This window comes from Sturnus vulgaris, chromosome 23 (assembly GCF_052056855.1).
Source record: "Sturnus vulgaris isolate bStuVul1 chromosome 23, bStuVul1.hap1, whole genome shotgun sequence".
Classification (NCBI taxonomy): Eukaryota; Metazoa; Chordata; class Aves; order Passeriformes; family Sturnidae; genus Sturnus; species Sturnus vulgaris.
The window spans coordinates 6,415,461-6,427,487 of record NC_142265.1 but is presented as its reverse complement, the minus strand read 5'-3'; the positions used below and the strand labels follow the sequence as shown (position 1 = coordinate 6,427,487).

At 49.8% G+C, this 12,027-nt stretch overlaps 1 protein-coding gene across 1 annotated transcript in view; it reads left to right on the top strand.

The window, feature by feature from the left end:
• The window catches only part of GRIK4 (glutamate ionotropic receptor kainate type subunit 4), a 179,454-nt gene extending 171,895 nt beyond the window's left edge, over positions 1 to 7,559 (top strand). Inside the window, exons 17-20 of the mRNA XM_014890454.2 lie at positions 838 to 1,063; positions 2,538 to 2,666; positions 5,162 to 5,280; positions 5,852 to 7,559. Coding sequence (XP_014745940.1) covers positions 838 to 1,063; positions 2,538 to 2,666; positions 5,162 to 5,280; positions 5,852 to 6,217 — 840 coding nt within the window. The 3' untranslated portion in view covers positions 6,218 to 7,559. The remainder of the gene's footprint in view (positions 1 to 837; positions 1,064 to 2,537; positions 2,667 to 5,161; positions 5,281 to 5,851) is intronic.
• The last annotated feature ends 4,468 nt before the right edge of the window (positions 7,560 to 12,027 follow it).

The window sequence follows — 12,027 nt, the reverse complement described above, 5'->3', positions numbered from 1 at the left end:
GGGTCAGCAGCAGATTCCCTGAGGCTCTCCAGCATCGCTCACCAGCCACAGAAAACCAGCCCTTGACAGTATGAAACTCCTCGTGTAGAGCAGGGTGTGTTTGTATTCAGTCTTTGTGCCAGCAGGTTTCACTCTCTGCCCAGCACAGGCAAGAGAAATTAATCATTCTCAGCTTTGTTTTCATCGGACCAAGGTGGTTCAGCCACCAGCAAACTCTGAGGATTTGGGGCTGGCTGAGCTTTAGTTTATTGTAATCAATGACAAAAAACGCCAGTTCTTTTCAGCAAGCACTTTAACTTGCTTCACAGGGGTGTGAACCAAATCTGGATTATTTTTTGAATAAAATCGGTGAGTGACAATCTCCAGAGAGCTTTTGTGCTGCTCCCAGCCTCCTCAGGTGCTGGAGTCTGGCTCTGACACTGCAAAACTGTTGGGACAATGTTTGAGGGATGGTCAGTACAGTGCGAGCTCTACAGGGAGCAGCCAGAGGTTTCAATCAACCAAGCAGGAGCTATTTCTTCTGGCTTTCTTTGTATACATGTTTACCAAAATTATGATTCTTTTCTATAATTGAATCTACACAAAGAGTTTTGCCAGACCTGTTGGAATTGGGGCGTTTCATGCCCAGCTTTTCCAACAAACTCCCAACATATTTGGACCTCTTTGAGATGAATGAAGATGAGGCACCAAAACCCTTCCTGAATCTGCAACCTGATTTGACTCCTCTCTCCACCGTGGCCTTTCCTCAGCGGCGCCTGATTTGGGGATTTAATTTTAGGGCTCTAATTCACCCCAAATCTCCTCCCTGAGCTGTGGCTGCCTCTTTGCTCTCCTCAGAACTCCCGCTACCAGACGTACCAGCGGATGTGGAACTACATGTACTCCAAGCAGCCCAGCGTGTTCGTGAAGAGCACGGAGGAAGGGATCGCGCGCGTGCTGAACTCCAACTACGCCTTCCTGCTGGAGTCCACCATGAACGAGTATTATCGGCAGCGCAATTGCAACCTCACGCAGGTCGGGGGCCTTCTGGACACCAAGGGCTACGGGATTGGCATGCCCGTCGGTAGGCAGTGAAGAACAATTCTAGTCCTTCTCAGCTGTCGGCAGAGGACCGGAGCGTTCCAAAGGCTGCGCCGGCTCTAAAAGCCAACGTTGCATCTCACAGCTCTGCCCAGGGTCCTTTTGATTTCTTAACCTGTTTTGTCCGTGCTCAGAGCCAGATGTGAGACCCTGCTCTGGTCCAGAGTCATGTGAGACCCTGCTCTGGTCCAGAGCCGAATGTGAGACCCTGCTCTGGTCCAGAGCCATGTGAGACGCGACCGCGGCTCTTTCAATAATTCATGTGAAAGATGTCTCAAAATTGCTGCTTGTTTTCTGCATACCTGCTCTTTGCTGACTGTTTCCTTCCCCGACCAGTGTTTGTGCATCGTTTTGTGCTCCTCGTTTTAATCCCAGAAGTGATCTCAAAGTAATGCTGTGGCAACTCTGATAGTTTTTAGCAGGAATGTCTTAAAGGCTGGTGGTTCTTGAAACTGCAGGTCAGAGAGTTGGGCGATTCAGGGACTATCTCAGCTCATCATCAGGTTTAACAAATGCAGGGATTTTGTCTTTCAAATGTATGAGCTAGCAAGGGAACATCACCACTAAATAAGGGTTTAGTCATTGTTATTCCAAACGATTTGCTGATCTTTTGGACAGCCTTGAAGCCTTGTCCTGACCTTTAAGCCCTGGCATTTAGCAACACGAAGTTGAGGTGGATTACATAAGGCCCCCGTCACACAAACAGCCACTCTAGTTTAGGGAACATGGGTTTGCTTGTAAAGTCACAGCAACCTGATCAAAGTGAGTACAAATCCCTACCTTCAGGGCTAAATTTGTTCTGACATTGTCTTGTTAAACAGTGAAACTGTAGCAGATAAGAGGAGCAGAAAGCTGCTGGCTGGGACAATAGTGCCGAGTTACTGGGAGAAGCACAGTCTTTCCCATGGCCCTTCCTCGGGATCTCTGGTGGCAGACTAGGATTTCTTGTACCAGACAAGGATCTCTGGTAGCAGACACTGGGACTGCAGCAGAGCTCCATGCCCAGCACAGGACTGAGCTCCTCCAACAGGGACATTTTGGCTTCCATGATCCTTGGGCGCCTTCCAACTCAGGATTTCTATTCTGTGACCAGTTTGAGGGAAGGAGAGTTAGAACAAGGTTGAATTGGAGGTGGAATGACAAGAGAGGGACCTTCATGGTCTGCAGGAGCAGGATCCTGAGCTGCTCATTCAAAAACCAAAGCTCCCCCTGTCATGGACCTGCTCCAGTGGCCTGTGCGGCTCCTGGCGGCCAGGTAAAGTCACCTGCAAGTGACATTAACCAGGTGACATTCCCAGCGGGGTGGCTGCAGCTTTCCATGGCTTGCATGGGCTGACAGCCCCTCCAAGCCAGCCAGGGAGGAGCTGTGCTAGCTGGGCACGCTGGGGTGGGGCGAGAGGCGAGGATGATGATGGGGAGGAAGGCGGGGCCCTACCACGTCCCTCTCGGCATTGCAGGCTCTGTTTTCCGGGATGAGTTCGACCTGGCCATCCTCCAGCTGCAGGAGAACAACCGCCTGGAGATCCTGAAGCGCAAGTGGTGGGAAGGAGGGAAGTGCCCCAAAGAGGAGGACCACAGAGCCAAAGGTAAGCCCTGCACCCCCAAGGGACCAGGCACAGAAACATCCTGAGGTGATGGATGAACACCCAGCTGCGTGTCTGCCAGGTTTTCTGCTTGGGAATCACATTTTCCCCCTTCTCCTGACCTGAGATTCCTTCCTTCACAATTCAAGGAGAAAGCCAAACAGCTCTGCTGTGCCTCACGCTGTGTGTTTTTGCCTGGGGCAGAGATAGCAGGAACAACCAAATGACAAATATTGGAGGCATATGGAGGGTAAATTAGCTTCTAATGAATGTCTGGGAAAATGGATGGCTGAAGGGATCAGACCAAAATCCTGAGTTCCTTGAAGGGAGATGGATCTCCACCACAGGCCCGCTGGTTAATGGCTCCAAGTGAAAGCATCTTTTAAACAGCCAGGGGAAGGGGCACAAGGACTTTATTAGTACATTTGTAAACTGAGGAGCAAATTCTTTTGGGTAATGCTATGCAAATTGCCATAAAAGCCACCACATTAGGCTGATGTCCCAGCGTGAGAGCAGTTGCCAGCTTAACACAGTTGCTGCGTTTTTTAGTTTTGGCAGCCGCCCTTTCCTCAGCAAGTGTTTTCTGCGAGGCCAGCAGGTCCCCCAGTTAAAAGCACAGCCTTGTGACCTTTGTGAGAGCAGAGAAAAGAGCCAAGCCAGGTCTGGGAAAGCTCTTTTGGAGTTTTGACCTTGCAGCAGGTGTAGGTGTGTGTGTGTCTGTGCAGTTCCTGTTGGGACCCCGTGGGGTTGAGAGGTGATGCTCATTTTTGGGCAGTGCTGCTCTAAAGACAACCCCAGTTATTTATCTGCAGACTGAAGGTGTAAGACATCAGGTTATTGCTATTAAAGGAGTTACTTTTGGATGTGGAAGGGATTTTTTTTCTGTGAACTGTGCCAAAAGCAACTCTAAGGTGGAATCTAGGCTGGGGCTGTTTTGAGATGGCTTTGGAAGGGGGAAGCTGAGCTGTTTCTGGCTCTACCCAGCACAATCTGTGACCCCGGGCAAGTTTTTCTGCTGGTTTGTTCCCTGTGCCATGGCTCACTCCCTCAGTCTGGGAGATGAGGAAGGCTGTAGCTGTATGGAGAAAGGAGACAGCTCTCAGTGAGCTCGGGTGTCTGAGGTGGCACCCAGACAGAATGATAGGAGAATGTAGAGAGAGCTACAAACCCTAAATTCACACTTGTGAGCTGCTGGGGGGAGGGGATGGCCTTTACCTTTGAATCTGAATTGTGATTCCAGGCTGTTTTCTCTGCTTTGCCATTGCTGTGGAAGCACCTCTGGAAAAGTCTCTGATTTACAGACTCCCTGCTTTGCTCTGGGGGTGGTGCCAAAAGAATGACGGAGGAGGAGGCAGAAATGCGACCTGCTAAGTTTTAGAACAAAACAGGTCAGCGATTTACAAGGATTTTGGTGAGGTTTTATGTCTAAAAGCCACGCCAAGATCAAGTCAATAAATCATCGATTCTTACACTTTGATTTAATGCTACAGGAGGGAGAGGAAGATTTTTATAGATGTTCTTGTTGAGTAATGGCCTCACACAGCAACCCAGGGCAGAGAACATGTTTTTTAGTATTCAGTCCAATCAGGAACCAAACACAGGAGAGAGGAACCATATCCCAGGACAGCAAATGTTGAGGTTGGCTCATCTCATAGGCAGATGGAGGCACAGATTTGGGGACCAGGGCTGAGGTGGCAAGTGAAGTGATGGCCTCAGCACATGGAAAGCTCACGTTTTTAAGGGATGGATTTTCCTGCAGCTGGTGAACTTTGTGGAATGCAGGCTGGGTAGGCGTGGTGGTCATCCCACAGGAAGGTGAGGTGAGATGAGTTGCCCATGGAAGGGAATGTTTCCTCCTCATGGGCCAGGGGTGCTGTGCAGAGACACCCAACCCACAGCCAGGTACCCCTGGGTGGCAGGGACCCCATTTTGTCACCCTGCAGAGTGACACAGCATCCTGCTCTTGTTCAGAGCCTCTCCTTCCCCACTGCAGTCCAAGCAGCCGGAATCATTTTCCTGCAGCAGTTTGTGATGCAATCAAAGGAGCTTTTCCTGGTGCCAGCTTCCTTTAAAGCCCTTCCCTGTCTCCTTTATCTCTGCTCCTTTAACAACCTTGCTCCTCTTCCTTTTCAAGTTCAAAGCCTTGGTGAATAATTTGCAGGGGTTAATGTGCCCCATTGATCCTGTGTTTTTCCCCTCCTGTTTTCGGTTTGTCCACAAATTGCTTTGTGCTTCCTTCCAACGTTCTGGCTGTTTATCTGCAAAATCATCATTTCTGAGAAGGCATCTTCGATCCTGCAGTTATTGCAAGTCACTCACTTGGGCCATCTGAGTCATGCAGGGAGCTATTAATAGGACACTGCAGGCTCGATGGTTTTGGTCCCTGGCTGGGTGTCTACAATGCCAACAAAACAGCAAAACCTGGGCGTTCTGTGCAGTGATCCTTGAGATTTATGATGTGTCTGCCTCTCCAGAGTGTCCCTCCTGCTTTATTCTAGGCTTGGGAATGGAGAACATTGGTGGAATCTTCGTGGTGCTCATCTGTGGATTAATCGTAGCAATTTTTATGGCAATGCTGGAATTTTTGTGGAGCCTTCGACACTCTGAACAGTCGGAGGTAGGACCTGGGAGTGTCCTGAGGGGACAGGGTGTGTTTATTGCTGTCTTTGGGGTGTCCTAGAGCAAGAGGAGCAATCCCAGTCAGGACACCTCAAACACAGGAACAGGCTTGGTCCTTTGAGCAGGGTCTAAAATCCATGAGCTTCTCGTGCAGTCCTGCTCAGAGCAAGGTTGTAGAGATGCTCCAAGGGTTTTCAAAGGGATCTGAGATGTGTTCAACATCCAGGTGACTTTCCTGGAGAAGGGATTTCTGCTGCAGCAGGTGGGAATCTTGTGCTGATCTGGGCATGAAGAACACAGGGAGGTCTCTGATGAGAGGTGAAGCTGGGTTAAACCAAGTGTAGCTGTCTGAGCATTGATGTTGAAGACCAACAGCACTGAGTCCATAGAAATACGGTGTCAGAATCATGTCATGGAATCTTAGAATGACCTGGGATGGCAGGAACCTTAGAGCTCATCCGGTTGGGCTGAGCATGCCATGGTCAGGGACACCTCCCGCTATCCCAGGTCGCTCCAGAGGGACTCCGAGCTCGCTCGGGTGAGCAGGACAGCTCCGTTCTCCCCTGCAGGTGTCGGTGTGCCAAGAGATGGTGACGGAGCTGCGCAACATCATCCTGTGCAAGGACAGTTTCCACCCCCGTCGGAGGCGGGGGGGACAGGTACGGACTCGCCCCGCTCTGCCCGAGGAGCGCCGAGCCCGCAGCACGACCACGCTCAGCAACGGCAAGCTGTGCAGCGGGGGCGAGCCAGACCCCCTGGCACAAAGACTGGCACAAGAGGCCGCCCTGGTCGCCCGGGGCTGCACCCACATCCGAGTGTGCCCCGAGTGTCGCCGCTTCCAGGGGCTCCGGGCACGGCCGGCCGCGGGGTCACCGGCGCGCAGCGAGGAGAGCCTGGAGTGGGACAAGGCCACCAACAGCAGCGGGCCCGAGTAATAACACCAGGCCTGGGGCCTCCAGGAGGGACGAGAGGGTCCTGTTCCATTTTACAGAACACGGACTTGTACAATGTCAACTCGTTTTTAAATCGATAGCAGTTACCCGGCTTCTCCAGAGCAAGGTGGACCTTGGGGTGGACACGGAGGGCCTGGCCGGAGGGGTGGCCGTGGGCTCGGTGGCCACGGCAGCCTGGAGGGGCAGGAGGGAGATCCTCAGGCTGCTGGGTGTGCAGAGCTTGTCTCTGCCATGGAAGGACGTGGTGGGTGGCTGGTGTGGCAGATATTGCCCTCGCTGGGGCAGGAGGGGTTCTTGGAACTTCTCCCCCCTCCAAGGTCAGGAGAAAGGACGCTGGCAGTGCCTCTCCATCACTTACTGGGGGATGTTCTCCAAGGGCAAGGGGTGGGACTTTTTATTTGGCTATGGGAAAGGAGGAGTCATTATTTTGGGTTTGTTTTTTTTTTTGTTTCATTTGGGTATGTCAGGACCCGGTCTCCAAAGCAGCAGGTGCTGAGCTCTTCTTCCTTTTCAGAGAGTGGCAGGTGGGTCAAAGGGGGGAGGGAGGATGGGGTGGGACACACTCCCCGTGAGAAGCAGCATTTCCTGGAAGTCCATCTGAGGAGTTATTAAAATTACATATCTAGAGAAATATATCTATACATAGATATATATATATATATATATATATATAAATGCCAAAAAGCAGCCAACAAAAACAGTGAACTCAAAGAGGCCTTGAAACGCCTGGAATTTCAGGGGTTCTGTGTCTTTCATTCTGGGGTTATATTTTGCTTTTTTTTTTTTTTTTTCCTCTTCCTTTCTGTTCTTGGGATGGGGTGGGGGGAGCCTTTTGAGGGGGGTGAATGGGGAGCACTGGGGGAGGCTGCCCATCCCCACCAGCCGAGGGAGGAGGTGTTGGGACCCCCAAAGTGTCCCTGGCTGTGCTCTGCACCTTCCTGAAGTGACTCTGAGCTCTGCCCCAGGCTCACGAGCTCCCCAAATCCGTGACCCCAAGGAGCATCCTCAACTTCCAGGGTGAATTCCAGCCACACAGCAATTGAGAAAATCATTAGCCTGGGATCTCGTGTAAGGAAAATAGTGACTTCCCTAGAAACAGCAGCAGCTCACCCTCTGCTTGGTACAGATGTGGGGTTTACACTGGCGAATTTAATTTTCTGATTGAAAAAACAAATTCTATGCAATTTCTGGTCGTAAAAGGAAAGAGATGACAATGGAGAGGGGCAGGGGAGATAAAGCCTTGAGTGAAGGTACATCCTGTTCTTGAATTGTTTTCTTTTCTTTTTGTCTTGAATGTACTGAAATAAAAGATGTCCTTGTATAATCATGCTTTTTTTTTTTTCCCCCTTCCTTCCCTGTTCAGAGTCAAGAAAGTTGTGAGACAGTTTGAGGCCCATCTGCTGAGGGAGAAACTCAGCAACTGGACAGGCAAGAGGTGCTTTGGCTGTTGCAGGTCTCTGCTGCCTGAGAGTGTCCACACCCCTGGTGTTGCTGTTACCTGTTAGAAATAAGGAGTTAAAAAGAAAAGGTCAATTAAAAAAAAACCAACCTAAATAACTGGTGATGAGGGAGGAGAGAACTCAGAACTGACAGCAGGGTGAGCAGGGATGCAGCTCCATCTTTCCCATACGTGGTGGTTGGAGCCCAGGGGTGAATCCAGGATGATGCCAGCAGGTGTTTCTGAGGAGGATGTGCAGGGAATGGGGTTTAATCCACGGTTATGGGTACAGTAGGGTTGGATGCACAGGAAATGGAGTTTAATCCATGGTTATGGGTACTGTAGGGCTGTTCTGATGATGCCAGCAGCTGTTTCTGAGGAGGACACTCAGGGAATGGGGTTTGATCCAGGGTGATGGGCACAGCAGGGCCATTCTGTTGTCCCCAGCAGGGTGTGAAGGGAAGCTCTGCCTCCCAGTGACTGTAAAACAGGCAGCAAGGAGAGGATTTAGAGCTTGTTTTTTAGGATGTCATATGAAATATTCACAGAGGTCCTTCCTGGCTTTCACATCTGTAAATGCACAGGATGTTCCCCTCTCCCTGACATAACCTGAGCAGTGAGATTAGCAAAGCTCCCCCAAAGCCATGGGGTTGGAGAGGCAGATCCTCAGCTGAGCTAAGTCAGTAAAACTCCATCGAGCTCTGCAAGGAGCCAGGCTGGGCTTTCAGAGACCTGACAGCAGCACTAGAGACATCTGAGAGTGCCTGTGTTGTGCTTAAAGGCCAACATGCTTCTACGAGCTGCAGAATATATTCATCAAAAGGAAGCTGCTTTTTAAAATTTATTTACAGATTAGCAGAAGAAAAGGCTCCATGAATCATTTATCAGACCTGATGTTTTTTTCACTGCTTCCCTGCATTGAATAAAGAGAAATCTTGACAGAGCCAGACATTATTCTGCATCTCCAAAGATCTTGCAGTCATCTCCTCAGACAGAGGATGTCAAGGAAAAAAATGATGAGAAACCACCTGGTTTCTGAGAGTCTTTGCTTTTTATCTCTCCTGTTAGCTTGCTCCACCCACATGGTATTTTATATCTGGGTCTGTATTTTAAGGAGATTTGTTTCATGTCCCTCTTGCCCTCCTCTCTTTTTACTGTTGTTTTTTTTTTTTTTTTTAATATTCAGAGGTTTTGTACTCAGAACAGAAATGGACCTCAGACAAGGAGGATAAAAGCTGCTGTCATTGAGATGACTTTTCTAATGTCCCTCTGTCCTGTATTTTCTGCTCCCTGGTAAATCCTTCCAGGTCCCACCCTGGAGGGAGCAGACAGCATTATGCATGTGCTGGGTTTGTGCTCACACACATTTGCTTGCCCAGATGGGTTTACATCTCACATATTCCCTCTTTCCCCAGTTTTTTTTCTTCCTTTCGTCTCATCTTTGAAACCATTGTGGGGGCTCTTTTGCTCAGCCAGCCCCAATGCTAATGCAGTTCAAGATCTGGAGTAGTTTGCCTTGCAAAAGGCACTTTCCCAGTATTGCTGTCTCCTGATAAACCCCGGGTAATTCTAGTAAGGTATCTCTGTGAATTCCACTGGGAGCCAAAGATTAGATCAATTAAAATGTAATACTTTGCTTTATCCCTCTAACCAGTGTGTCTGAGGCTCCTGCTGCCCTCTATTTCGGGCTCCCTGCCCTGACAGCCAATTCTCCAGCCCTGGCTCAGTCGACAGCAGCCTGGCAGCTTCCTAACTAAAAGGCCTGGAATCTCTCCTCGTGGGCTAAAACCCGTGTTTGTGTTGTTTTTTCCAGGCAGTTCCATTTTCACCTAATGATAAAAAGCTGTTTTCTCCCCAGAGGTTGCATGGGTGAAGGTATTAACGAGGTCTGGACTAACCTGGGGGCATTTCCTGAGCTGAGCCGTGTACATGAAATAGAAAAGGGTTGTTCTGTGAACACAAAACCTTGGGAAGAGAGATGCTGAGCTATAAATTATAGAGCAGACACTAAGCCCTCAGTGGTCCTGAGGAAGGAATCTTTTTAACCATTCCACAGCCACAGAAATCTTCCCTGCTTCTGCCCTTCTCCTCGAACCCCAAGTACCTCACCAGGTAAGTGACCCAAAAGGTGGAGGAAAATCCACAGGGAACAGCTTTTTTTTTGCAGAGATTTGGAGTTGTAGAAGGGGTGTGAATCCCTGTGAACTGGCAGGGAACTGGGAACTGCAGCTGTGGGCACAGGGAAACCGGGATAGGCACAGGAATGTGGGTAACTGGCTTGGATGGTTCTTGGGTGATGGCTCTGGATGGTAAAACAGAAGAGACCTGCGGGTGAGAACTGTTCAGTGGAGGCTGGCTGGTTCCTGAGGAGGTTTCTAAGCTGGTTTCTAAGTTTCTGTAAGAGCAAATAAGCCAAGATGGACTGGTCTGGGGTGAAGCTGTCACAACTTGGCTGTGAAAAGCCCAGCATGAGTGATTAAAGCCCCTCCAACACTTTAGTTTCATTTAGCTCTGCAGTTAATTACCTGCAGGATGGGTGTTTCTCTCTTCTGCTTCACTTGTTCATCCAGTGAAGGTGATGGAATTTCTTGCAGTGACTTTGGCTAGAGGGGGAAAGCAGCAGTGGCCATCAGGAGGAGAGTGAGGCACCACTCCAGGGCAAGGGAAACAGCCCCAGTGTGGGCAGAATCAGGCAGGAAGAACAGCAAACTGCCACCAGAAATGGTAAAAAGTAAGTCTGGGCTCACATGCGACACTTGCAAGTCTGCTGAGGATCTAAGAGTGAGGGAACACCACATTTGCCTGGAGTGAGGGGCTGAACACAGCTCAGGCAAGAGCCCAGCAAGCCCAAAAGCCTGCAGAACAGAGCATAAAGCACCCACAGTTCCAGAAACCCCATTAGGGTCTGATGGCCACTAACTGATTGAAAAGACAGAGCTGAACTCTTCTGGGCACAAAGTGGCTCTCATGAATTCAGTATAAATGGGCTCCCCTGGAACTCGACACCACACTGAGAAAATCAGCCCTGAATCAGGACAATGGGCAGGTTTATCCATCCTTCAGGGAGGGTTTTTTCCCCTCCAAGGGGGAGAATCTGCTGTGCTCCAGGTGAGTTGTGAGTCTGGTTGGTGGCAGGGCCGCAGCATTTCATGCCAGGGAGGATTCCAGCTGGAGGGTGAGGACCTGCAGCTGCCCTGGCTTGGGGGGGACGTGTGGCACTGCATCACCAGCACAAAGGGCCAGGCAGCAGCAGCTCCCCGAGAGCCCTGCTGGGGCCAGAGCAGCAGGAAAATGAAGGGAGCTTAATTAACAAAGGCTTTCTCCTTGGCTGTGTTGAGGTCTGCAGTTATCAGCAAAGCTGGCAGTGCTCAAAGACTGAAATGACAGTAGTTGGCTGTAAAAGAGATAACTGTCAGATTAGCTGGGACATATCTCCACCGAGGTTTTCTATATCATACCTATCTTGAAGCATCTCCATGTATCAAAGGGACTAGTTGGCCATTTGCCTCTCCAAAGTACCCTTTCCACAGTGATAAATAAGGCTCTGTTACAGGGGAAAGGCCTAACATTTCTTGTGCCTTGACTCAAGCTGGTTTGGAGCAGTGTTTTTTGGGCTTTGATCAATGTGTGGAGACGAATCCTTGCTGCTGTTTTCAGTGTTTGATGTATTGAGTTTAAGGTACAAGGGACAGAAAATTTCTTTTGGGGTGTAAAGGGAGGGAGAAGGGACATTCCTGGCCGGTTCTTCACAGGGTAAGTGGGATTTTCACTGACATTGGTGAGGAAAAGGCAGTTTAAATAGGTGTTTATTCAAACCTCTTCCATCTTTCCCTGTATCACTGAACCCCAGTTGGTTTTGGTTGGAAGAGACCTTAAAGGACCTTGTTCCATCCCTTTTCCATGGGCAGGACACTCTGCCTTCCAAGCACCTGTCCCTTTGCTGTTCAACCCCAAATACTTGTCCTCGTGTTGCTCAGTCCCAGAAAAAAAAAGGTCTCAGCCTGAGTTTTGCCTGAACTCCCAGGGAATGTTCCTGAATGGAGTCCTCTGGCTTTCCAGCTCTTGCTGAGCTGAGATTTAAAGCAATTTCCTTTCAAAGCCAGAAATGAACACAAATGAGGGGAAAGAACCAGGGGAGGAAAAGAAGAAAAAACCTTTTTATTCCCAGACGAGCACTGAGATGTCTGAGCTGCAAGCCTCAAACTGATTGTTCTTCCAGAGTCTACAGCAAATGCTCCTGAGTGTTCCTGAGCACAGCCAGGGAGGAGGCTCTGACTGCTGCTGCCTGAGCTAAACTGGAACAAGGAGGTGAACACACAGCCCCTGGTTTTATTGAACCACTGCTCAGCCACAG